The 27,598-nt window shown below is 40.3% G+C and overlaps 1 protein-coding gene across 2 annotated transcripts in view; it reads left to right on the top strand.

The window, feature by feature from the left end:
• The window catches only part of dnah5 (dynein, axonemal, heavy chain 5), a 156,480-nt gene that overhangs the window by 42,480 nt on the left and 86,402 nt on the right, over positions 1–27,598 (top strand). For both annotated transcript variants that reach the window (XM_034202726.1, XM_034202727.1), the window contains 33 exons: positions 3,165–3,241; positions 3,373–3,497; positions 3,596–3,831; positions 4,200–4,418; positions 4,626–4,688; positions 5,002–5,240; positions 5,786–5,933; positions 6,087–6,179; positions 6,450–6,649; positions 6,743–6,896; positions 7,003–7,166; positions 7,375–7,531; positions 11,573–11,785; positions 12,031–12,255; positions 13,440–13,612; positions 15,531–15,601; positions 15,972–16,079; positions 16,266–16,453; positions 17,303–17,497; positions 17,748–17,882; positions 18,044–18,151; positions 18,473–18,626; positions 18,901–19,047; positions 20,041–20,282; positions 20,733–20,909; positions 21,562–21,766; positions 22,019–22,161; positions 24,216–24,350; positions 24,636–24,758; positions 25,040–25,253; positions 25,458–25,681; positions 26,872–27,076; positions 27,188–27,360. In XM_034202726.1, coding sequence (XP_034058617.1) covers positions 3,165–3,241; positions 3,373–3,497; positions 3,596–3,831; positions 4,200–4,418; positions 4,626–4,688; positions 5,002–5,240; positions 5,786–5,933; positions 6,087–6,179; positions 6,450–6,649; positions 6,743–6,896; positions 7,003–7,166; positions 7,375–7,531; positions 11,573–11,785; positions 12,031–12,255; positions 13,440–13,612; positions 15,531–15,601; positions 15,972–16,079; positions 16,266–16,453; positions 17,303–17,497; positions 17,748–17,882; positions 18,044–18,151; positions 18,473–18,626; positions 18,901–19,047; positions 20,041–20,282; positions 20,733–20,909; positions 21,562–21,766; positions 22,019–22,161; positions 24,216–24,350; positions 24,636–24,758; positions 25,040–25,253; positions 25,458–25,681; positions 26,872–27,076; positions 27,188–27,360 — 5,433 coding nt within the window. The remainder of the gene's footprint in view (positions 1–3,164; positions 3,242–3,372; positions 3,498–3,595; positions 3,832–4,199; positions 4,419–4,625; positions 4,689–5,001; positions 5,241–5,785; positions 5,934–6,086; positions 6,180–6,449; positions 6,650–6,742; positions 6,897–7,002; positions 7,167–7,374; positions 7,532–11,572; positions 11,786–12,030; positions 12,256–13,439; positions 13,613–15,530; positions 15,602–15,971; positions 16,080–16,265; positions 16,454–17,302; positions 17,498–17,747; positions 17,883–18,043; positions 18,152–18,472; positions 18,627–18,900; positions 19,048–20,040; positions 20,283–20,732; positions 20,910–21,561; positions 21,767–22,018; positions 22,162–24,215; positions 24,351–24,635; positions 24,759–25,039; positions 25,254–25,457; positions 25,682–26,871; positions 27,077–27,187; positions 27,361–27,598) is intronic.

Raw genomic sequence — 27,598 nt, 5'->3', positions numbered from 1 at the left:
AGTGGAAAACAAACATTTCAGTCTTACAAAAGCTGCCTCCGCTGCAGGAGACCACTCAAAAGGCAACTTGACAGAGGTGAGTTTAGTCAGAGGCACTGCTACCCTACTATAGTCCCGAATAAACCTTCTATAAAAGTTTGCAAAGCCCAGAAACCTTTGCAACTGCTTCCTGTTAGAGGGAGTGGGCCACTCGGTCACTGCTTGGACCCTGGCGGGGTCGGTCCTTAATTGTCCCTTGTCGACGATAAAACCCAGGAAACTCACAGAAGAGGCATTAAACTCGCACTTCTCAGCCTTAACGTACAGTCTGTTCTCAAGAAGTCTCTGCAGTACCAGCCTAACATGCTGGACATGCTCCTGAAGAGTGCGAGAGAAGATAAGGATGTCATCAAGGTACACAAAAACAAACCTGTTTAACATGTCACGCAATACATCATTAATCATAGCTTGAAAAACCCCAGGTGCGTTCGTTAACCCAAAAGGCATTACTAAATACTCAAAATGTCCCCTGGGAGTATTGAATGCAGTCTTCCACTCATCCCCCTCCCTTATTCTCACCAAGTGGTACGCATTGCGAAGATCCAACTTAGTGAAGATGGTGGCTTCATGAAGGGGAACAAAGGCTGAGTCTATGAGTGGAAGGGGGTACTTGTTCTTGACTGTGATCTCATTAAGCCCTCTGTAGTCTATGCAAGGGCGTAGGGTCTTATCCTTCTTGTCCACAAAAAAGAAATCTGCGCCCATAGGCGATGAAGAGGGGCGAATAAGCCCAGCAGCGAGTGAGTCAGAGATGTAACTCTCCATGGCCTCCTTCTCTGGCCTAGAGATATTGTACAGTTTACTAGACGGAAAGGGGGTGCCAGGGAGCAAATCTATGGCACAATCGTAGGGCCGGTGAGGCGGCAAGGATAGTGCGTGGTCCTTGCTGAAAACCTCCTTGACACTGTGATATTCAGGGGGTATAGAGGTGAGATCAATGGGTTTGAGGGGGTCCGGTGCTCTAGTAACTGTGGGAGGTACAGCAGAGTGTAAGCAATGAGAGTGACAGAATAAACTCCAGTTAATGATAGACGAGTTGGCCCAATCTATGTGGGGGTTATGGAGCTTCAACCACGGAAAACCTAAAACGAGTGGCGACATGGGTGAGGGGATAAGGTACAGGGAGATTATCTCGTGATGGTTGCCAGAGATCTTGAGGGAAACTGGAGCAGTACGGTGAGTGACTTGGGCTAGGAGTCTCCCATCTAAGGCAAACACATCCTTAGGTTCTGGAAGAGGCTCAAAAGGGAGTTTAGACTGCATCACAAAGTCAGAGTCAATGAAATTGTCATCCGCACCAGAATCAATCAAGACCTGCAGCGGAACAGAGTTCTGAGACCAGGAAATAGTACCTTTGACTGGGATGCGGTTGGAGGAGGCTGAGTTGATAGAAGTGTGGCTCATCAGTGCTCCCCCTGTCGCTGATGAGCCATGTCTTTTGGCAGAGAGGGACAACCGGCGCTGACGTGACCAGCCTGGCCACAGTAGAAGCAGAGTCTCTGACGAAGACGGCGTTGACGTTCTGATGGAGTAAGCGTCATCCTTCCCAGCTGCATGGGCTCCTCCATAAAGAAGGGAGAGACCTGGGTAGCTGGAGAAGGTCTGGGAGGCCCGGAGTCAGGAGGATGGCGAGAAGGTCCAGAAAATGCCGGCCGACTAGGAAACTTGGACGGAGGGGGAAAGGAGGTGGAGCTATGCTTTCCTGATCTCTCCCTACGCCTCTCGCGGAGGCGGTTATCTAGTCGTATCGCTAGAGAAATCAACTCCTCTAAGGAGGAGGTTTCATCCCTAGCAGCTAGTTCATCCTTTAACTCCTCATTAAGCCCTTTATAAAAAATTCACAGCAAAGCCATGTCTCCCCAACCGCTCTCAGCTGCAAGAATGCGGAAATCAATAGCAAAATCAGCAACTGAGCCTGAACCCTGGTGGAGTGAAAGGAGTCTTTTACCAGCCTCCTTCCCCCTCACTGGATGATCAAACACTCTACGCATCTCTGCAGTAAAAGACGACAGAGACTGACTAATAGGCGAGTTGCTGCTAGATATGGCAAGGGCCCATGCTGCTGCTTTCTCACTCAGTAGGCTCATGATGAAAGCAACCCTAGTTCTATCAGTGGCATAAGTGAAAGGCTGTTGCTCAAACACAAGACTACACTGGTATAAGAACTGACTACAAGACCCTAAATCTCCTGAATACCTGATGGGTTTGGGAATAAAGGGCTTACGAGGATTGCCGGGCTGTCGTTCCGGATCAGCTTGAGGTGGAGGAGCAGGGTCTGTAGCTTGAGCATCGGCAGTCAGCGGGAGTGTGGAGAGATGTGCTGCGACCTGTTCCATACGGCCTCCGATGTTGGTCACACCGGCGGTTAAATCCCGAATCGCTTCCATAACTTTCTGCAGAGCTCTGTCATGTTGCCCTATCATTGCCCCTTGAGCAGCAAGCGCTTCCCTGAGTCTCTCATTCTCTGCGGGGTCCATATTGGCCAGAGTATTCTGTGACGGTTAGATACTACTGGGACACCAAAACAGAGACTGAACAAAAATAAAGTTTCAAAGAGTTTATTTCACCAAGTAATCCAAGGCAGGTACTGACGACAGGGAGCTTGGCTGGCCGTAGTAATTCAAAACAAAGCTGCGGGAAAACGTTTCCGATCAAAACTAAAAAAGAACTCCTTAAACAACTGCAAAAGACTCCAGGCTGCAGAAAGGCACTCCGGACCGCGGGACAGCATGAAAAATACTCTGGCAGAGAAGTGAGGTGAGGGCCAGGCTCTTAAAGAGCAGGTAATCAAGTGAGTGGGGACAGGTGTGCCTCATCTGCAGCCAGGAGTAACCAGCCACGCCCCCCTGTCACACACCAGCCCTGCAGAGACAGAAAGACAGAGTAGTGAGGGGTAAAAGGAGCACACAACAAGTAAAACACAAAAACAACAAAAGCCCCATGCAAAACATAACACTATCTGCTTCAACAATTTTTTTCTACTGAAAATGTGCATTGTCTGTATCTGTTCGTTTTGGAAATTCCCAAAAAGATAAATGACCTTGTCATCTTATACAACATTTAAATACTTCTTTTTTTACTGCCTCCCATTTCTCATGTCACTTATGTTTTCTTTTGTTGTAAAGGAAGTGATGACTGCTCTGGATCGTTTTAGCCGTTACCATCACATCTGGAGAAAGGACCGTGAAGACACCATGCGAAAGTATGATAAATTGAATGACTTACTGGTTTTAATATCTGACTCTTATCACTAAGAAACTGTTTATTTTGTATGTGTCAAGTCAATGCCAGCCAAAACCAGCATTACATCAGTACACCTTTGATTTTTCACAGATTCATCGAGGGCAGTCCCCTGCTATCAGAGTTTGAGAGCCAGATTATTTTCTATCGAGATCTGGAGCTGGAAATAAACTCTGAACCAGAGTACATTACTGTAGGAGCTTTGGCTCTATTCACAGGTTAGATTCAGCTGCAATACGTGTCTAAAGAAAACACTGATTTGAAATAAAAGTAGATCACAGATCTCTACATGCTCACATGTATTTCATTTTAACAGCGGACCTGAAGATGTCCCTCACCGCTGAAACCAAGAACTGGATGGTGGACTACGGACGGTACTGTAACAGGAAATATCGCTCAGACATGGAGCAGATTTTTGCTTTTGTTGATGAAGCGGGAAAGAAACTGAATCGGCAGATCAAAGACCTGGATGACATTCGCATCGCCATGGCATCTCTAAAGGAGATCAGAGAGCATCAAATATCTATTGATTTCAAAGTCGGTCCTACAGAGGTAAACACGGCATTGGGTCTGTCATACAGCCTGGTGGTTGATGGCCCCCTGTCTTTTCACACAAATGCGCACAGTGTGAATAAGAATAAACATTTTCAGTAGTCTACATGAATGCAATTCATGTGTACAGTATATAGCAGTTGAGTTTCAATAGCAATGTGTATAAATGAAGGTCACAGTACATGTTGCCTTTCAGTAATGTTTATGTAAGCCTATAGTTTGTGCTCTGTCAAAAGTGCAATAGCAATGCAGAGGAAATGCAGTAATTGAAACTTCACATAAATGTTTCATAACTTGCCAATGCTTTATTTATAATTGTATTTGATTTTATATCTCAGTTGACTTTGTATATATTTCCCTTCTCACAGGAGTCCTATGCCATGCTTCATAAATATGACCTGTCAGTGGCAAAAGAGGAGGCCGATAAGGTGGATACGCTGCGTTACACCTGGGAGAAGCTTCTGTCCCGGACCACGGAGGTACAGAACGAGCTGGTGGCCCTGCAGCCCAACTTCAGAGGAGAGCTGGTCAGCAATGTGGAGACCTTCGTGGAAGACTGTCAACACTTTTACCAGGAGTATGACAAGGTAAATGAAAGTACAGACATAAAATGCAAGATGCAAATGCACACCCCTAAACACTTAATGCTTTAAGGCTTTTACAACTTCTGCAATTTATGAGACTGCAGTATCAAGTCATTAACTGGAGGTTTAGCAATAACGTTAGAAATATATTATCAACAAAAAAAGGAGTAGGGATGTACCCATGGACTTACTTTTTCTCCTCTGCCTCAGGATGGCCCCATGGTGGTGGGGCTAGCTCCTCAGGATGCCAGCGATAGACTCATCATGTTCCAGGTTTGTTATTGACAATATGAGTTTAGCATGATAGCTGAGTTCCTGATTTAGTCTTTCATCAAATGTGTTAGTTCTTTGGGTCTGAAAAATGACCTGGTTGCCTACAAAGCCAGTTTCAGGATAACTGATCAAAGAAGGATATCATTTAAAAAAAATTATTTCATGTTGTATATTTCAATGATTCCAAATGACATATCTGTAATATGTTGTACTTAATCTACAATAGTTGAACAACAGTGTAACCTGTAGACACATGTCATTTGAAGTCCTGTTTTGATTTGGGATATTTTGTTGCCATTCTTCTCCTCTTTAGAATCGATTTGACAACCTGTTCAGGAAGTACATCACTTACACAGGTGGAGAGGAGCTGTTTGGACTTCCTGTCACCCAGCATCCCCAGCTGTTGGAGATTAGGAAGCAGCTGGCTCTGCTGCAGAAGTTGTACGGCCTTTACAACAATGTCATTGAAACAGTCAATGGTTACTATGATATCCTCTGGGCTGACATCCATATTGAGAAGATCAATAATGAACTACTGGACTTTCAGACGAGGTTAGACAGTTTTGTCTACTGTGACAGTAATGTGTATTCTTCATTTAGTTCACAGTGAAGTTTTAACACCTTCTGGCACTTTTTTATTTTATATATGGTCTATTATTCGACCCCCAACATCAGCCCTCTCCTATCTGGACTAAAATGTCCTTGCCCTGATGTTGCACTCTCTCCTCTACAAGGGTATATTTATTGTGCATCAGCTTCTGATTCAAGGTTTTCATTCTAGAGGTAAAAAGTGTTTTGATATGCTTCTCACCTTGGTGTCCTCCTGGCAGTGTGAAACCAGTTGAAGGTTGTATGCATTGAGCAGTCATAAGGAATCTGCTGATGTGTTAGTTATATAAGACAGTTCAACTCCTTTCGATTGCAGAAATGCTGTCTTGTAATTTTAAGAAGTGTTACTCTGGCCTGGGTACACAGTACAACAGTGCTGGTGCAGATGTGTCCCAAATGGATGCACATTAACTGCAGAGTTCATTTCAAATGTGAAAAGTTAGGTATTTACCATGAGTTTGTTGCTGATTGTATTCTTTAACTACCAGGTGTCGCAAACTGCCCCGTGCTCTAAAAGAGTGGCAGGCTTTCATGGACTTGAAGAAAACAATAGATGAATTCAGTGAGTGCTGCCCCCTGCTGGAACTCATGACTAACAAAGCTATGATGACTCGCCACTGGAAGAGAATTACTGAGGTCAGTGAACATGCCACTGCAGTTACTAGCTATCATCACTATATTATCACAACTACTGTTAAACTTATGTAACAATAACAAACATCATAATAGTAAATGTTTTCTTGACATATACAGTAATTTGAACAACAAATCTATTCTGTTTGTGCTAAGGTTACTGGCCATGCCTTTGAGGTGGAAACTGAGACATTCAAGCTACGCAACATCATGGAGGCTCCTCTGCTCAAGTATAAGGAGGAGATTGAGGTAAGAATGCATTTTAGGCTTCCTATGCAGGCCAAGAGAAAGCTACAAAGTGTTTGTATTTCTATAGCATACAGTGAGTTAATTTCAAAAATGGATTTTATTTGTTTTTGATGGAATGTACACAGGTATAATCTACACTTTAACACAATATGACTCACTTTAATTCCCTCTCTCACACATTGCCTTCAAATTGGCCCCAGATTGATGTTCTAGTATCATTTCCATATAGCCCATTAAATCTGTCAACACCACTTATGCGTCTTTTCACAGGATATCTGTATCAGTGCGGTGAAAGAGCGTGATATTGAGCAGAAGCTGAAGCAGGTGATCGCTGAGTGGGACAACAAGACCTTTACGTTTGCCAACTTTAAAACCCGCGGGGAACTACTACTGAGAGGAGACAGTACATCAGAGATCATTACCAGCATGGAGGACAGCCTGATGGTTTTGGGGTCTCTCATGAGCAACAGGTGTGGTCATGTATTTGACTGCCTTGTTGACACAATCATACAAACTGTGTGTGACATAATGTTAAGCTTACATGCATGTCATCTATGTCGTAGGTACAACACCCCGTTCAAAGCCCAAATTCAGAAGTGGGTTCAGAATCTTTCCAACACCACTGATATCATAGAAAACTGGATGACCGTCCAGAACCTTTGGATCTACCTGGAGGCTGTGTTTGTGGGCGGAGACATTGCTAAACAGCTGCCTAAGGTGAATTTTGTCTGTTCATATGAGTGTGGTTTTTGCATTGCAACTGGATTTTAGTAAAAAGAAAATAAATAAATACAGCCTCCTATATTCTCTCAACCTTTTTTAGGAAGCAAAACGTTTCTCCAACATCGACAAATCATGGGTGAAGATCATGATGCGAGCCCACGAGATGCCCAATGTAGTACAGTCCTGTGTGGGGGATGAGACTATGGGACAGCTGCTTCCTCACCTCCTCGAACAGCTGGAGATCTGCCAGAAGTCACTTACAGGGTGGGTAAAAAGGAGTAAAATCTTAAACAACTTGCATCTCAAAACATATGAAGGCTTGAAGTGAGAGTAGTTCAAACAGTATTCAAAAGGCAGAGAATGCTTTGCTGCCAACTACTGTCCTGTGTATTATGCTTTCAAACACAAGATGCCTTGAGACAAAATATAAAAGGTAACATTTTCTTTTTTTACAATTCTGTTTTATAAACAGCTATTTGGAGAAGAAGCGTCTGCTGTTTCCTCGTTTCTTCTTTGTCTCTGACCCTGCCCTGCTGGAAATCCTGGGCCAGGCGTCTGATTCCCACACCATCCAGGCTCACCTTCTCAACGTCTTTGACAACATCAAATGTGTCCGATTCCATGACAAGGTACACTCTAAAAACAAATGCCTTGGCTCAACAAATCAGTCAGGCTTCAGAAAGCAACATAGCACCATCACTGCCACAATGAAAGTGGTGAATGACATTACGAGTATTTTAGATAATAAGCAGAGTTGTGCAGCTCTATTTGTTGACCTTTCCAAAGCGTTTGATACCGTCGATCATCGCATCTTAAAGCAGAGGCTACTCAGTATTGGCATATCCAGCCATGCAGTGGGTTGGTTTGTGAACTACCTCTCTGAAAGGTCCCAATGTGTTCACTTTGATGGGCTGTCTTCTGAGTGGTTAAACATTGCTAATGGTGTTCCTCAAGGTTCTGTTTTAGGTCCACTTTTATTCTCCATATACATCAACAGTTTAGGTGAAAATGTGAATGAAGCTACTTTACATTTCTATGCGGACGATACCGTGATGTACTGTGCAGGTCCCTCCATTAAGGAGGCTGGTGTTAAATTACAGGCTGTTTTTAACATTATTCAGACTCAGCTCTCTGAGCTTAAGCTTCTTTTAAATGTTGATAAAACCAAGGTAATGCTATTTTCTAAAGCTAAAAAGACACCAGAGCCTGTTTTGGATATTGTTACTATGCAAGGACAAGTACTTGAAGTGGTTACCTGTTATAAATACCTAGGTATCTGGCTTGATGATTGTCTTACTTTTAAACTTCATGTAAATAACCTGCTTAAAAAGCTAAGGGTTAGACTAGGTTTCTTTTTCAGAAACAAGTCCTGTTTCTCTTTTGAAGCCAGGAAAAGGCTAGTCACTGTGACCTTTTTACCTGTGCTGGACTATGGTGATTTGTTATATATGAATGCACCTGCCTATTGCCTGAACAAGTTAGATGCCGCGTATCACAGCGCACTGAGATTTGTCACAAATTGTAAAGCACTTACTCATCACTGTACCCTGTATGCCAAGGCAGGTTTGCCATCACTTACTGTAAAGAGGCTCAGTCATTGGTACACGTTTATTTATAAAGCTTTGTTGGGTAAACTCCCGTATTACATCTGCTCTCTGATAACACAGAGAGTTGCAAGCAGCTATTGTCTGAGATCGCATGATGTAGTATTGTTAGATGTGCCAAGAGCAAGGACTGTCTTAGGTAAGACAGCTTTTATGTGCGCAGCTCCACTTGCTTGGAACAATCTTCAGCAAGAATTGAAACTGAGCAATCTCATTCCTCTGCATGTTTTTAAAGCTAGGCTAAATGAAATGCTTGTTGATACTATGGGCACTTGTAAATGTCTATAACTATGTAAATGTATCCTGTAAATATAATGTATAATGTCCTTTATTGTTTTATGTTTCATGTGGAACCTATATGCTGCAGGTCTCCCTTGAAAAAGAGATCTATGATCTCAATGGGACCAATCTCGTTAAATAAAGGTTTGAAATGAAATGAAATGAAATGAACAAAGAAAATCAACGCTACAGTTTGCATCGATGTTTATTGAGTTAAGACAACTTCTAATGAAATTGTCTTAAAGCAACAAAGTTATTTGAGTTAGGGGAGAAGGCTTTTCCTCTACAATCAGAGGTGTTTTTAATTACCACTTACTTAATAATTGGTAGCATAAACACAAGTTTTTAAGTTGATTACTCAAAAGATTAAGTTGTTCCAACTAGTTTTACCGTATGATTTAAAAGGAATTTTAAGTTGTATGTACTTAATTACCATCATTCGGGATACACGTTTTTAAGTTGACAACCATTTATAAATTAAGTTGCTCCAAATATATTGTATTCAATATTTTTTTTTCTTAGCTTTTTCATGTTTTTGCCTTTAAAGAAAGAAATTAATTGATTCCACAACAAAAATATTAGGCAATTCACTTTTTATTTTGAACTGCAGTTGTTTATTTCAACACATGATGTTTCAATCAGGAGATAATTCATTTTGTTTGAACATGTATTGACACATGCCATATGATAAGGTTATATTTCATAGTTTGGCTGCAGCACGTTGATTGGCTGCTGGAGAATGAGGTGAAATGTAATAGGTTAAAGAGAACGCCTGTGATGAGCTGATTATATGCAGCTGCGGAGTGAATGTATACACACCCAGTCTTCCTGAAAGAACTTGCGCTGAGCTTCATTTAAATCTTGAAAAAAAAGATAAATAACACAAATTTAAATTGCCCCACAAATAATAAACACATTAGCCATATTACCATGGGACATGGGGACACAGCAAATACATGCTGCCATCACAACGAAGTTAGAGGCCTTTGTATATTTAAAACCAGTGCCAAATATGTAAAATCTGTACATTTTTTGTAAAACTACAGTAACAAACTCTCAATGGCCACCAATCTGCAGATCACACACATCAATTTTACAAAAGATGTAACAAAGATGTTTACACTGCCGACAGTCATTATTTCAAACAGTATGAACACATTTAACGCAGAATGCTTGCTCATTCATTTGTTTCCCTCGACCACGATGGTTGCCATCGTATGGTCAGACCCTGGGGTGGACTGGTCACTGATGAATGCGATATTCATGTCCTTTTGAAGCACATTAAATAATAGGTTAGCGCATAAGAGATAATGAATTAGGTAATTGCATACTTTTTAAACTGTCACTCTTAGTGAATTCAGAGCCATTATTACCAGCTGCTAAAGCAACGCTGGTATTGTTTTCCCCTATTGAGTCTGCATGTGTGTGTCGTCATGGCAATGTGGTCCTGAAAACACACAGAGGTGGTTTTGAGTACTTTGCCTAGTGTTTAAATGCATGTGGACAGATTTTGTCAATCCCAACCGTGCAAGTTTTAGTGTATCTTCTCATCTTTTTTGCAGGTTCCATACAATACTTGAACTGGTTAAGTGAAGAGCAGAAGCCACTTTTCAAATGTTACACAATCCTTTTCCCATGCCATTGCTGTCAACACCTATCCATGCTGAACGTTGCTAAGATATTATTGATTGGGGTGTGGCCAAAAGGCCAATATGCTTCAAAATGTAACTGACAGAGATCAGTGCGTTTGTCCTGTGTTTTTACACTGGGCCCATGGATTTTATTTTATTTCAAGATTTTTAATTACGTCGCTAAACTCCTTAAAAAGGTCCTCTTCCTTTTCTCCAAGGTACACGACAAGGCAGCAGATGGCTATAGTTCTCTGCGTACTTCAATTGTATTGTGCTATTTTTGAAAAAGGAAAATAAGAGAAATTACCTAAATGAATATATTCTGAATGGGTGACTGCCAACAACTTGCATTTAAATGACAACTGTAAATAACGATCCTACCTCAAGAAGCATGTCCTTGATCTGCTTCACCGAGATTCATTTTTAATAAAAAGAGATATCACAATAGTAACCAAGTATTTTTACACTCTCAGTAGCCTCTACTACTTTGTGTCCTCTCACAGAACTATTTACAGTTCAAAGGCTGCTAATTTTGGTCAAACAGCAATTTGCCTATACAGTGCAACTACAAGGCTATCTACTGTATTTGAATGACAAAAGATTACACTCACCTTAAAATGTCCTTTGTATATTATTTCTATTTGTCTTAACTGTCGGAACTTGTCCAGGCATGTTAAGTGGGAGTGGACTTGAAATCCTTAACTCAAGGTGTAGAACAATTAAGTTATCAATTCAATTGCATTACTTACAACTTGAATTTTGTTTTAAGTCACTTAACGCAGAAATCAGAGTTCAAATTACACACAATATTAAGTTGATGTAATTACCAACATTATTACATCAACACAACTTATAAATTAATGTTTGCAACTTTAAATGTTTATCTAAATCAATTAACTCACATTTGTATCTTGCAACCATGCATTTAATTAAGTGGAGGTGAAAGGTCGCCTGAATTCGTTTTTAGAGTGTACATTTATTGGTTCTACACACTTGGCTTTTTGCTTTGTCAATTTCACATGAAAACGGTATCTTTCAAACCCTCTAACAAGATGGTCTGGAGGGAAAATAGATAGAAACAAACCAGATACAATGAAATACCATGCCATAAAAGGATTATTCGTCTGCAATCATGAAAATATTGAATCTTTCTCAGATATACGACCGTATTATGGCTGTGTCATCACGGGAAGGGGAGACAGTGGATCTGGAGCGTCCTATCACAGCAGAGGGGAATGTCGAAGTTTGGCTCAATGCTTTGCTGAAGGAATCCCAGAGGTCTTTGCACCTGGTGATCCGACAGGCTGCGCTGACCATCCAGGAATCTGGCTTTCAGCTCATCGACTTTCTCAACTCCTTCCCTGCTCAGGTAGTTCTAAGCTGGATTCAAAGAAGTGGTTTCAAAACACTGTACTTGACATGTTTTCTGGGATATTCTTTATTTTTTAACACCGTTTTTCTTCCTTAACATAATTCCTGTAACTTTCTGCTTTAAAATCTGTATTCAGTTTCTTAGTGGTAAAAATCTGATTACAATTGTTTTGATTGAGTCAAAGTTGAATGTCGGTACATTTGATTTCACGCAATGATTACATATTGTTGTCCTTGATCTAGGTGGGCTTGCTAGGTATTCAGATGATATGGACAAGGGACTCTGAAGAGGCCCTGACCAATTCTCGATATGATCGCCGCATCATGGCAAAGACCAACCAGCTGTTCCTGGATCTGCTCAACACACTGATTGACATGACAACAAGAGACTTAGGGGCTGTGGAGAGGACAAAGTACGAGACCCTCATCACCATCCATGTCCACCAGAGGGACATATTTGATGACCTGGTGAGTATTTTGTTAATCATTTACTACTACTTGACTTGTTGTATAATGGCTCAGAGTACTGAAGTACATTTGACCATAGAAACAAGCTCTGTTCACGATTATATAATCAGAATCCCCTGATCAAGACGGCTGTCCTTTTGTAAAACTCATTTGGTATACAGCTACCACGGGGTCAGGTGTTTGACCGTTTGGCTCCCAAAAGTAAATTATATCAGACAAAAAGTCTTCAAAGCATTTTTGTATTGGCAGCCAAGTCATATTTAGTATACCTACAGAGAGTAGTGTCTTTGAAGTCTCAGCTCAAGGCACAGTACATTGTCTGACTGGTCTCCAAGGTTAATAGAATAAGTATACGGTAAAAAATATTGGACGTGTATTTTATTATATAATCCCCTTGTACCTGTAATGATTTATTTTCCTCCAGTCTTAACTGTTACGGTACGTCCACACGGTTCCGTCGCGTTCTTCAACGGAGACGCTTCCCATTCACTTTGAATGGGGTGACGTCATGTCGCTTTGCCTCCGTTGCTCGCTTCGAAAGTTGAGAAAAGTTCAACTTTTCAAGCGTCGACGGAAGCGCCAGCCAATCAAATCATATGCCAGTACAAGCGCTAGCCAATCAAACCGCGTGCTTGTGTGTCCGGGGCGGGAAATTAATGTGATTGGTTGTTGGTCGCGCGCCAGACACGCCCACCGGCAAGCTTCAACGCAACGGAACCGAGTGGACGTACCGTTAACCCTCTCCTATCCTATTCTCTGTTCACTCCAGATAGTATTTTCTTACCCGTCTCCTTGACTTGCTTCTTTTCTCGCATCCATCTCACCTCTCCTTTCCCTTCCTTTCAACTCAATATCATCTCATGACCTCTAACCTCTTTTATTTTATCCTTCCCACTACCTGCCCTTCCCCCTTTTCCACCTTTTTAAATATAACCTCCTTTTAACCTCATGCCTCCTCATGCATCCTTTCCTTTCAACTATCCTACCCTCTTTCTTCCTGCTTTTATCTCCCCCTTTCATAACTCCTTGAATGGTGCCCTTCGATTTTCTATTCTTGACTTGCCCTCTTCACTCTCCCCGTTCTCTCCATCCTTTTAACTTGCTTCCCACTTCTCCCTCATCTTTTCATGCCTCTTCTCTTTGTCACTTCTTCATACTTTACTCCCTTCCCTTTCTCTCTGCAGTGCCGGCTCCATGTCAAAAGCCCCAGTGACTTTGAGTGGCTGAAGCAGTGTCGTTTCTACTTCAATGAGGACTCCGACAAGATGATCATTAACATCACAGACGTGGCCACTGTCTACCAGAATGAATTCTTGGGCTGCACTGAAAGGCTTGTCATTACCCCGTTGACTGACAGGTAGAAAACACAGTTCACACACACAAACACTCGTAAAAACATGATTGATGATACAGTATGTAGCAGCAAATATTGCAAAATTATAAAAGACACACATAATCATAGTTTTAGAACCAACCAAGTGTGTATGTTTTGTCAGAGTAGTAATGGTTCCAATTAAGGTTGGTTTAAACTAATTGCTTGTCAGATTGTCTAAAGCTTTTGGAACCCCTTCCCCCCACACATTACTGATAGTGAAATTAGGGGGGGGCTGCATTTGACGTTTTTTTTTACTTTCTTGAAATGGACAATCTTAAGAATCCTGAATCCTATACATAGCGATTGGCCAGTTTTTTTCATTCTGAACAAAATCCTCCTGAAGCAAGTCAAGGATCCTTAATAATAACTCCTGCAAGGAGAAAAAAAAGGTATTTCTTACTTTCTCTAAATATGGCAACTGCCAAGACAGAGTACAATCAATTCCTTATATGAGCCTTTACACGTTGGCCTCCCTACCACCTGGAATACCCTCAACATCGATCTAAAGACATCCACCCAGTCCACAACCATTTTTGAAAAGTCCACCTCACTCTTCAAAGAGTTACTTCTCTAACATATAGGTAACTTCACTTGCTTTTATTTGGGATATAGTAAACAGTTTCATCATATCATCAGTCAATTTCTATTGGGTTACAGTTTTTTATGGCTGACTAGTTACTGGAATTAGGGAGACGGGGGACGGGGGACAGGGGACAGAGAAGAGAACAAATGAGACTGGAGGAGTTGGCAATCTTCCACAGTGGTCACAAACTCTGTCACTGGCATAGAGAGAGGAAGAGACTCAGAGTGTGAGGGAGGCTGAATCCCAGCTACAGTTAGTGATGGACTAACAGAAACAGAGAGTGAAATGTGAGAAAAAGCAGAGACAAGGAGAAAGAGATGAGAGGAGACAGCAGCAGGGGGAGAGCTACCAGAAGACAGCAGCTGTCTAAAGAAGTGCCACGCTGGACTTATGGCTAAAGGCGCAATGATCGCCCGGATTTTCTCACTGCTTTCTATGCCTTCTTTTAGAGGACATTACATGTTACTTGTTAGACGCTTTTATCCAAAGCGACTTACATACTCAATACTGTGGGCAATCCCCACAGGAGCAATTTGGGGTGAAGTGTCTTGCCCAGGGACACAACGACATGCTGACTGCAGTGGGGTTTGAACCTGTGACCTCCTGATCCGAATACCAACTCACAACCCACTGCACCACACGCCTCCCACCCCTTCTTGAAACAGTATCTTCTTTGGTTAGTTTGTGCTGTGCTGCTTTTCATTCTCTAACCTTTGTCTTTACTCTTCCAAACGGGATGAGGTGGCAAAATGGATGAAGGACATGTAATATAATAGACAAAAAGTGGTAAAGGTAGACTTGGTATTACATGAAAGCAAAACTACAAAAAAATCAGTGGGAGATCATTGATGTTACAGTGGTCTAAGTTGTTCTACATTCTCTGAAAGATGCATCATTTCTTGCGAGCCCAGTTTTATCGAGTTCAGCCATGCTGTAAAAAGAGAAAACAGTGTCCGGGTTCAGGTTATTCTCTCGAGTGAAGTGTCCTTGAGCAAGGTGCTGAATCCTTACCAGCTTATTGGGCAGAATTCTCTAGCTGTGTCTGACCTCCAACCTCTCTTTGAAGAATCAAATCATATTTGTTTTATTCTGTGATAAATAACATTCGAGAGAAGATATAAACGACCTTGTGAGGAAGCATATTTTTAAAACTTGTACAGGCAAATTCGGAGAAACCAGAAAGACATTTTTTATCCTCATAACAGTTGATTTGTTTTATATTGTTATGGAGTAAAGCGCATTTAAAACGTATGAATTGCCTACCCTAGTTCCAACCTTACCATGTCCATGAAACTTTTCTCCTGTCTGTTTGGTCAGGTGCTACATTACCCTCGCCCAGGCTCTCGGTATGAGTATGGGGGGGGCCCCTGCTGGTCCTGCAGGAACAGGTAAGACTTGAGCATGCAGTACATGTCACAATTGTGGGAGATTGTCCCTAACATACATGTTTCTGCTCCTGTAGTATAATAAGTCTATGTTTTTGTTGCTTAAGTATGTTGGTCTTTTATAGCACATTTTAATTTATCCAGAATACTTTATATTGTGTATTATTTGTTATATATGTCATTTCTACTAGATATGTTTATATTTGCTGTTTCTTGTTTTTATTTAATTGTGTTTATTCTTTATTCCACCTTTTAAATATTATAATGCCTGATCACATTGCTGCTCCAACAGAGAGTTTTAGTCAGTTAATAATTCCATAGCATAATGTTGCACCTCATTTAGGGATTTGAAAAATCTGCCTTTTGTTATTAGGTAAGACAGAGACCACAAAGGACATGGGCCGCTGTCTTGGAAAGTATGTTGTGGTCTTCAACTGTTCTGACCAGATGGACTTCAGAGGCTTGGGAAGAATATTCAAAGGTAAGAGTCACAAGGAAAATTGGTGTAAACATTTTATGGCAAAAAAATCAGAAAACATAAAGGATATACAGTAGGGATGGATTTCTTTAAAAGGGATTGGTGGTTTGGGATGAGTGATGAGGAAAACAAAGAGACAGTTGATTATATTTTAATATTTTGGATCTTTCGCATGTGTCTGATATCCAGGTTTGGCTCAGTCTGGTTCGTGGGGCTGCTTTGACGAGTTCAACCGCATCGACCTCCCAGTTCTGTCGGTGGCGGCCCAGCAGATCGCAATAGTTCTCACCTGCAAAAAGGAACGTCGCAAAAACTTTGTCTTCACTGATGGAGACACTGTGGAAATGAGCCCCGAGTTTGGCATCTTCCTTACTATGGTCAGTGACACAACACTACTATTCTCTTGTAAAGAAATGATAACAAATCGAAATAAACTGCTATTAATGTTCTACTGATACTCAGGATCTTTTATTTTCGTTGCTGTGGGATACATTTAATTCAGAATGCATTTGGAGAGCATGCAATGTATCGCAGATAATACAGTTTGATAAGATTTATTGATACACTGAAACGACCTGTCCCATGTCTTATATCACCATTTGTACAAAATAAAACACAAAGATCTGCTTCTTTTAATTGATATTATCCAGTGTTCTTTATCATACAGTAATAGATTGATCAATGTATCTTGTTGGCACAGTTATTAAACGGAAAACAGAGCATTAGTTGTCTCATGTGGGCAGAGGGGTCAGAGATTATTCTCGCTTCTGTCTTTACCGTGTGTGTGCACATGTGTGATCAAAGGCAGGCTCTGTGTAGAGGAGAGCCTAAGCTCTGGCCATAGGGATTTAACTAACTGAATGATAGTGTTCGCTATGAACGTTAATGATGTTCTAGTATTAGTATTTCTTAAGATGCTGTGTAGTTTTTTTCACGAGTACATTACATAATGTATTTGTGCTGTATTTGTTCTTAAATGTCGTTTGCTTTTAATCTGTAAAGCACTTTGAATCGCCAGGTGCTGAAAAGTGCTATATAAATAAAATTGCCTTGCCTTGCCTGGCCTATGCTGTAAATTACACAAACTGCATACACCTGCTGTACGTTCTTCTGTATAATATCCTGTAAAATGATTTGTTCAATATGCAACGATAAATGTTCTCACAAATATGGTTATAGTGTTTACCCCATTTCAAACTCATATTTTTTCTCTCCTGTAAAATCAGAACCCAGGTTATGCCGGTCGCCAGGAGCTTCCTGAGAACCTGAAGATCAACTTCCGCTCTGTGGCCATGATGGTTCCTGACCGTCAGATCATCATAAGGGTAAAACTGGCCAGTTGTGGGTTTATAGACAACATGGAGCTGGCCCGCAAGTTCTTCACTCTGTACAAGCTGTGTGAGGAACAACTCTCCAAACAGGTAAAACCATGAGTGCAAAAAAAACATGTTTTCGCAAATAAAATCAACATTTGACTTTTTTTCTCCAGTATTGCTCATGTTATAATTTTTTTTTTAAAAGTGCAACATTTCTGATTTCAAACATATAATATTTTTTATATTTACATTTGCAATTATTTTAAGATTATTACAATAATTTTAAATGCTTGTTATTCAGGTTTGAAACATATCCTGATGAATGACATCTAAATTGTGATCTGTGATTGTCCAGGTTCACTATGACTTTGGCCTACGGAACATCCTTTCAGTGCTGCGAACACTGGGAGCTGCCAAGCGAGCCAACCCCAGTGACACAGAGTCCACCATCGTCATGAGGGTCCTCAGGGACATGAACTTATCAAAGCTGGTCAGTCTAGAATAGCATAGAATACAATACAACCTCTAATAGATCATCTGTTTTGCAAAAACTGAAGATAGACTCACCAGAGGATCAAAGATAGATTTAACACGAGTGATACTCAGTGTTTTTTGCACGTTTATGTCTATCTGCATGTTTTTGTTTGTTAGATTGATGAGGATGAGCCGCTCTTCCTGAGCCTGATCGAGGACCTTTTCCCTGGTATCCAACTTGATAAAGCAGGCTATCCAGAACTAGAGGCTGCCATCGACTTACAGGTAGGGGAGGGGGTGAGGGATGAGTTTGTGTATGTATGCCTGGGAGAGAGAAATGGCAGAAAGGACACAGACAAAGGTAAACAGAGTTTAGAGAGAGAAATGAGGAGGATGGCTTTAATCCGCCAAAAGACTAATGGACTGTTAGACAGCTGTATACAGTATTTCATGTCACTTTTAAATGCGTCCAGATATAGCACCCAAAGAAATACGAATGGGTCACTTACCATTAAAGAGGCCAAAGACGTGAAGTATGTGCCTTCATTCATCCATGTTCAACTGGTAAATTAAACACTGTTGTACACTGTTATTATGCTCCGACAGGTTGAGGACGCAGGTCTGATCATACATCCTCCCTGGAAGCTGAAGGTCATCCAGCTGTTTGAGACTCAGAGGGTCCGGCATGGCATGATGGCCCTGGGGCCAAGTGGGGCTGGAAAGACAACTTGCATACACACATTGATGAAAGCAATGACAGGTAGGTTTTAGTGCACGAGATACAAACAAGATAACTGGCAGGCATTGAACAGGTTTGTCTGTGACAGTCAAAACCTCACAAGTTGTTTATAAGTATTTATGTTGTATGCATATTTTAGTTTTAATATATTTGAGGTGTAAGATATACTTACAAATGTTAATAAGTGAATCCAATCCAATCCATTTTATTTCTATAGCACATTTAAAAACAACAGAGTTGAACAAAGTGCTGTCCATCAATGAATGTTTCTGTCAATGTCTTTTCTCACTCCTAGAGTGTGGTCAGCCTCACAAAGAAATGCGAATGAACCCGAAAGCCATCACAGCTCCTCAGATGTTCGGTCGATTAGATGTGGCGACCAATGACTGGACTGACGGCATCTTTTCTACACTTTGGAGGAAAACCCTGAAAGCAAAGAAAGGTAAGGCTGCTTACTCAAAGGTGGTTGCCTACTTGAAGGTGAGCTCTGCTGACATTAACAAATAATATACTACTTTGATGAAAAACACTTGGAAATAAGCATTTATTGCAGAGACTACTAACACATGTAAATGCAATCATATTTTACGTAACTTTGAGAATATCTAATTTTTGTAATTGTTTGGTGATCAATTTTAAATTGGCAGACACCAAATAATGAATATGTATGCTCTAGGATTGACCCAAATATCTTCAGGTACCACAGGTGTGGTTCGTAGGAAACTCAACAAAAGCTACAGTAACTGTTTAACTGGCAAATGAGAAAATATGGTTCCATAACAGCCCCTGTCTGTCGAGTTAACATAAGAGTGATAGGGAAAACAAAACAGGGATCCCCTGATTTAAGACATTATTTCTCATATAATGAGTTTTTTTCTTTTCCTTAGGGAAACCAGAATGTTATTACGTTGCAGAGAAGTTTAATTATCATGGGACCTCACTGTGTCTATAGTTCAAAGCAGCAAACACAGCTGTTTTATCTTCCTGCTCAGTTCTAACACTTCATTAAAAATGTATGTATGGATTGGTATGCGTATACATTATGTGTGCTTGCTTTTATGTTTGCAAAATATGCATCTGATGTACTCAGTTAAAGTTATCGTGCATTTTTGTTGTTGAGCAGACAGGAATCCAGCTTAGCAGCCTTGATTATTCAAGGTTTTGTCTCCTGAGGGAAATATCTTAGAAGAAATGAAATACTTAGTGAAAATAGGCAGTATCCATATTGTGATTTCTTGTTTCTTACTTTAGAAGAGGAAGTCTATTTTCAATCTTCTATTTTACTAAGAATTCTGGTGCCACCTTTTCTGTGAACTAAAAGCATTTTCCGATGCCTTTCATCCTGTAAATGGTACATGAAGGTGAAAGCACGGACCAGGAATCCTTTTACATTCATATCCATGTAGATAAACCAAAACACTATTTTCTGTCTCAGGTGAGCACATCTGGATCGTCCTGGATGGACCAGTTGATGCAATCTGGATTGAGAACCTAAACTCAGTTTTGGACGACAACAGAACACTCACACTGGCAAATGGAGACCGTATACCCATGGCACCCAACTGTAAAGTGGTTTTCGAGCCACATAACATTGACAATGCCTCCCCAGCCACTGTCTCACGCAATGGCATGGTGTTCATGAGCTCTTCCGTGCTCAACTGGAGCCCCATACTGGAGGTGAGTTAACTGTTTAAATATAATCTGTTGTTTCCTACACAGAAATATTAAATTGTGGTTCTTATGTTACGGTATATAACATATTATGAAAGCAAAATGACTAGATCAAAACTAGATCTGGGACACATTTGGCTAGTCGATGCACCCCAGGGATATATAATATGCCTATTCATGTATTGTGTGTTTAAAATATGGCTTTAACAAAGGCAATACATATCATAATCACCATATTAAAAACTCTGTTTAACCTAGAGTTGGATCTGACTATTCATACAGCAAGATAAATTGTAATCAGTTGTCTTAGTTTAGAGGACTTGACATTTCTGCTGCATCTAAGAACAAACATCACACAAGCTGAGCTTTTTAACAGGACCTACACACTGTTGTGTGAGACTAATGTTATTTACGTCCTCTTGACTACAATGATGTGATTGTTTTTCTCTCTTTCAGGGCTGGTTGAAAAAACGTGTCCCCCAGGAAGCAGAGGTGCTGAGAGAACTGTTCTCCTCCTCCTTTGCTGAGCTCTACCGCTTTAGTGTGCAGTCACTAGAGTTTAAGATGGACATGCTGGAGGCCTTTGTCATCATGCAGTGCATCAACATGCTGCAGGGACTCATACCACAAAAGGTAAGGTTACAGCTGTTCTGAATTCCCATCCATGGGACCGACTGTACTGCATCTTTTAATGATCGAGGTACATCCTACGCTCTAAAGAAAAATGATTGCTGGTATGAAAGGGAGAATTCAAATAGATAAGACATTTTGAATCATTTGCTGTTCTTAGGAAAAGACAAAACTGTTGAATGATATTAGAAAAACACTTATTGTTGGATCTGTAATCCATCATATACTTTAATTAAATCAGGTTGTGAAGTTTAAACAGATGGTAGCTCGTTAATGCAAAGAGAAGAGATCCAATTAAAAATATATAACTCTTTTGCATAGTTTTAAGTCCAATCAAAGTGAAACTTTTTATTGTCATACAGACATCACTGGTGGAGCTATATGAGTCCTACTTGTGCCCACTATGCATAATAATAGATTTGTCTTTTTATCGTGTTCCTTTTAAAGGTCATTGGGTAGGCAACTGTCAACACAACAGTAGTACTGTTGATGAGTAATAATTAGACGATTTAATACACACTTGTGCACTTTGTTACATACTGTAATAGCTGGAACTCATCAGGGTCATACTTTTCTCCAGAAAATAAACTTCAGTAGAAGGTTAATGTGGATGCTTTAATAAAGTCCTTGATCTAAATTGACTGTTACTCTACAGGAGCAGTGTGGCGAGATATCCAGAGAGCACCTGGAGCGGCTGTACGTCTTTGCCCTAATGTGGAGCACTGGAGCATTACTTGAACTGGATGACCGGAGGAAGATGGAGATCTGGCTCAGAGGGAACAACAATATCCATCTTAACTTGCCAGACATTCCTCCTGACAGCGACAACACCATGTTTGACTACCATGTCACAGCAGATGGTATGCATGCATTGATTAACATATGTTATCGCCTGTACATTAGATGAAATGAAAAAAATTAAAAACATTCAGGAAATATTGAAGCTGCTTCTTGACAAGCAGACGCATAATGCCTCATGTTGTTCTAAATGTTGCAGTAGGTGTCAGTTTTTCAAACCTTACTGTGAAATTCATTTTGAATTGGAAGACAGTTTGCACATGTCTTATTTTGTACTAATCTGTCTTTTTTGTGCCCATTTCTTCTTCTTCCAGGTCAGTGGGTCCACTGGAGCACCAGAGTAGAGGAGTATGTTTATCCTTCAGAATTCACCCCAGAGTACAGCTCCATCTTGGTGCCCAATGTGGACAATGTTAGAACAGACTTTCTAATACAGACCATCGCCAAGCAGGGCAAGGTGAGTTTGCTGAAAGTATAGCTGTGTACTGCCTGTCAGAAACAATGACTACATCCATTAAAATACCCTTTAGGATAACTTTAGCATTATACATTTTCATCGACTGAAACGTTGACTTCACGTATGTTTCAAGGGACTCAAAAGGAGGAACAGGCACATCTAGAACATACATGTCTGTGTTCATAGCTTATGGTAAGGGTTTTGTAGGTTAGCGGCCATTGAATGTGTTCTCCATTGAGTGTATAATGCTTCATTACAGACGACACACATGCACATATTTCAGATCAATAACATGGTAGCATGGCTGGATGCAGCAGAGATCTACTAAAAGACCATATTTAAAAAATGGTGGTCGATACTCTACTTGAAAGCCCATTAAATGCTTCAACACTTCACATTCATCCACAGTGTGTGTGTGTGTGTGTGTTTGGATGCATGTGTGAAAGAGTCATTCAGATTCAAAATGCCACAAGAGGAAAGTAGGGGGTGTCTGTATGTTAGTGTATTTGTAAAGAGCTGCTGTGTGTGGGGGTGATATTTCATTTAGGAAGCTCTTACATTTCCCTTTACTGGGTAAATCTGCTTTTTTCAGAGGCTGATGGATATAAAGTGTGCACTAGGGATGCATACCGGTATCCGGTATTACCGAAATACCGGTTACTGGTGGCTACGGTATACCGTACCGAAATCAGATCCGGTTTCGATACTTTTAAAAAATATTTTTTTTAATTAATTTTAAAAGTGAGTCCATGGCCCGTGATGGCAGGTGTTATAAATTAGATTGCATAATCGTTTTTCTTCATATTTTATGTATTTTTCATAGTTTGTTCAATACTAGAAAGGTAAAAGTCCCACAAATGAACTGTGATGGGATTTGTTTTCTCTCACCAGTGAAGGTAAATGTTGATTTTAAAGATGAGATTTGTTTGTTGCCGAGATCTCATGACCATTATTCTATTATGTATTTGTTCTCTAGTCGAATCTCAGGTTTAACATTAATTATAACGGTGCTACAGTATAACGGTCTGTTTGCATTGACAAGATGTGCTATTCACGCGGCACACCTGATGGCGGGTGTTATAAAAGATATTCCATAATCGGTTTTCTTCATATTTTTTATGTATTTTTCATTGTTTGTTCAGTACTAAAAGGTCCAAGAAGTCCCACAATTGAATTTAATATTCATTTGGACATGTTAACTATATCGTAAAGCACTTCATGGGAGTAATTGTGGGATGATACATTTTCAAAGTATCACGATATGTATCGGTTGAGTATCGGTATCGTTCAGTGGTATCGGTATCGGTATCGTAAAAAAGTCAACGATATGCATCCCTAGTGTGCACCAAATATGTACTAAAACCAAATATTATTTTAATATGTTAAGCTGTTACGAAGGGTAGACGTTGAAGATGGCTGATACACAGGCAACGGCCTTCAACCCCCAACATAGCGTTTTATGGATCTGTAAAAAAAAATATTAGCCAATCACCATCCATCCATCCATCTTCTTCCGCTTATCCGTGGTCGGGTCGCGGGGGTAGCAGTTCCAGCAGAGAGCCCCAAACTTTCTTTTCCCTGGCGACATCAACTAGCTCTGACTGGGGGATCTCAAGGCGCTCCCAGGCCAGCGAAGAGATATAATCCCTCCACCTGGTCCTAGGTCTACCCCTTGGTCTCTTCCCAGCTGGACGTGCCTGGAACACCTCCCTAGGGAGGCGCCCAGGTGGCATCCTAACTAGGTGCCCGATCACTTCAAACAAAAAATTGAAAAACATAGATTATTTTGTTATTCCTTTTTCAGTTTTTTCTTCTTTCCTGAGGTGTCTGTTCTGACCTAAGAGTCCTATTTAATGCCATAGCGAAACAAATGCCATATAGTTTCAGTCAACAGTTTAAATCTTAAGATCAACATGATAATGAACTGCCATTTCTGTAGTTAATTTTGTCATAAAAAGTCATATTACATTGTATGAAACAATACATTTCATTACTTTACTATGTTATCTGTGCATATAGAGGACCAGACACAATACATCTTTCATTTTTGCTAGGCTGTTTTGCTGATTGGAGAGCAAGGAACAGCCAAGACTGTTATCATCAAGGGCTACATGTCAAAGTATGATCCTGAGGCCCACATTGGGAAGAGTCTCAACTTATCTTCTGCGACCACACCACTCATGTTCCAGGTAAATCAGAACTGTCTGTTAACTTTCCTCTTCATTCGTATACATCTTGACGTCTTGTTTTCAGCCATTTTCAACTTAAAGTTGATGCACTACACCTGTGTTAACTCTGACTAATAATGTGCAGGGTGGAGGACGGACCACAGTCTTCTTCTTCCACAGTTGCATTGATTGAGCTGTTTATAACAATGTTTGTTTTTGTGGAACTTACCAGATCTGTCCTTCACTTTTTGCTGTCTTTTTCATAACCATATGTCTTGTCTTATTTGGTCCTTTGCTCTCTACTAGAGGACAGTAGAGAGCTATGTGGATAAGAGGATGGGGACAACGTACGGACCCCCTGCTGGCAAGAAAATGTCCATTTTTATAGATGACATCAACATGCCTGTCATCAACGAATGGGGAGACCAGGTTAGGGGTCATATTAACCTTAATTAATTAAATGAACTACTAAGAGTGTATTTTCACTATCTACCTCAATTAATGTTAATGAGTCTAGTTTTGTTTTTTGAATCCCGCGTAGGATCATTCTATCATAATTTTTTTTATTGCAGTCATACATTTTTATTTTGCACTTCACTGACCTATTTAAATGATGCAAAACAATTTACTGATGATAACATCAAAAAAGAATAAACTAAATAAATAATCCTACTCTTGATTTAACATTGCTTTTTGGCTCTTCATCATAGGTGACTAATGAGATTGTCAGGCAGCTGATGGAGCAAAACGGGTTCTTCAATCTGGAGAAACCGGGAGAGTTCACCAATATTGTGGACGTTCAGTTCCTAGCTGCCATGATCCATCCAGGAGGCGGTCGTAATGACATCCCACAGAGACTGAAAAGGCAGTTCTCCATCTTCAACTGTACCCTGCCCTCCAACACTTCCATTGACAAGATATTTGGTGGGTAAAAAGAATGCAGTGGAACCATTATTGAGACAAGAATTGAATCGAATTATTTAAATATTATTATGGAATTTGTTTAAAAAACGTATACTACAGTACTAACAAAATGGCATACATTACCTACTGTATCTTATGCTTTTGATAAATATACATGCCTTGGTAACAATGCCATCTTTAATTGACAAATCACCTATAATGTAGGTGTGATTGGCATCGGCCACTTCTGTGCATGTCGTGGATTTGCCAATGACGTTCGTAGCACCATACCTCGTCTGGTGTCTCTGACCCGTCGGCTCTGGCAGTTGACCAAGGTCAAGATGCTTCCAACTCCGGCCAAGTTTCACTACATTTTCAACCTAAGGGATCTGTCCAGAATTTGGCAAGGCATGCTTTATACCAACCCTGAGGTGGTCAACTCTGTTCAGGTAAGAAGTTTAAAATATATGTTTTTGTTTTTTTTAAATCTAAAATGTCATATAATTAGGGAAATTTACACAGCTAATAAGATTAAGATAATATATAGTATCTAACATCAAAAGTTCAACTGACAATACAAATACTATAGATAAGCCTAAGTTAAGCCCCTCACTGCACCATGAGCCCTACTGCTAAGTACGTATTGTGTGTGATACATACACAAAGTATATACTGTATGATTAATACTCCACATATACCAGCCTTAGATTAGATAGATTAGTTTTAAACAGGTTTCTGCAGTGCTGTAATATTATTCCTCCCACTAGCCTTATTGCATGTGAGTGTGTAAATGCAGATACATGTATTATAGACTGCAGTAGTGTAAAGGCACTTACAGAGAATGATGAAACCCCTAATTATATGGTACAGCTAATATAGGAATTGAGAAAGATAATTGTCTTTTGGTAGGGAAGAATAAACAATTCTAGCATTGCAAGCTCTATTCTTGCTGAGGTGGCAACATTCAACATTGCCTATTGTTTTGTGGCCTCACTGAATAATATAATGCTATGAAATATATCATCTACCGCTGCCAAGGGTCATAGCAACTATGTTCAACATCCCTGCTGAGGCTTTCAACTCACCTCAGAAGAATTATGCTGTGCCTCTTAATTTGGATATATCCTTAAGTGCACTGTTCACACTCGTACTTGTGCGGTGTGTACATTTTTTTAGGGTAGTGTTGTCTCAGTGGGCACACTGGAAATTAAAATTGTCACTGTTAGAAAGCTAGCAGTTAGGTATAAATTGTTAAGGGTTCCATACTCAACTGTTCGACCAGTATGAGTGCACATCCTTTTGCCATACTTAATAGTGTACATGCACCTATGCAAGGAAAATAGCAAGTGCAACTTCAGAATGACCAACATTGTAACTCAACACGAGACTGCAAGATGCAAGTGTTGTAAAAAAGACATGACCACTCAGAACAGAATACATGACAGTATTGATTACCAATAAATGAAATGTTTACTTCATCATTTTGGCTATGCTATCTGAACTGAATGAGCTAATTCATAAGCAACACTCACCTATCCTGCTGTCTTGTACTGGCAGACACTCGAGAGACTTACAACAACCAAAGGTTTTTGAGCTTACTTTATTGAATAGGAACATTAACACAAATGGTCATTTCCAGGTGCTGCTGGCATTGTGGAAGCACGAGTGTAGTCGTGTGATAGCTGACCGTTTTACCATGCCTGAAGACGTGGAGTGGTTTGACCACGCTTTGGCAGAACTTGTAGAGGAGGAGTTTGTCGAGGACAACAAGAACATAGCGGATTATGGAGAAGGACTAAACAGATTCTTTGTTGACTTTCTACGAGATGCACCTGAGGCTACAGGTACCTATCAATCAAAAACATACAGCACTGGAACATTTCAGTCCAGTGTTTTTATGAAATTCTCCTGCTGTTTGTGATCATTTTAAAATAAAATCTTTATTTTCCTTACAGGAGAAGAGCCGGAGGAATCAGACTTTGATTTGCCCAAAGTGTACGAGCCTATCGAATCGTTTGAGAGTTTAAAGGAGCGCCTTAACATGTTTCTGAGCCATTATAATGAGAGCATCAGGGGTACTGGCATGGACATGGTCTTCTTTCAGGATGCTATAATGCATCTGGTCAAGGTACTCAAAATATACTAATCATTTACCCACGTTGGTGTGTTTTTAAAAATGAAGAAATCTTAATATTATCAGGATGAAAGTCACAGGCTTTTTACGTTATAGAACAGAACAGAAAGTATAAAAGTGTGTGTGACGCCATGAATGCATACAAAACGTTATGTTGTCAAACTCAGTGAAACTCAAAACTATTTCCATTGAAGTTGTGTCACTGGCCACTGTTCATTTTCATTGAATGCTC

This window comes from Gymnodraco acuticeps, unplaced genomic scaffold, assembly GCF_902827175.1.
Source record: "Gymnodraco acuticeps unplaced genomic scaffold, fGymAcu1.1, whole genome shotgun sequence".
In the NCBI taxonomy this organism is placed as follows: Eukaryota; Metazoa; Chordata; class Actinopteri; order Perciformes; family Bathydraconidae; genus Gymnodraco; species Gymnodraco acuticeps.
The sequence above is the reverse complement of the archived record's forward strand: the minus strand, read 5'-3'. Positions and strand labels throughout refer to the sequence as shown.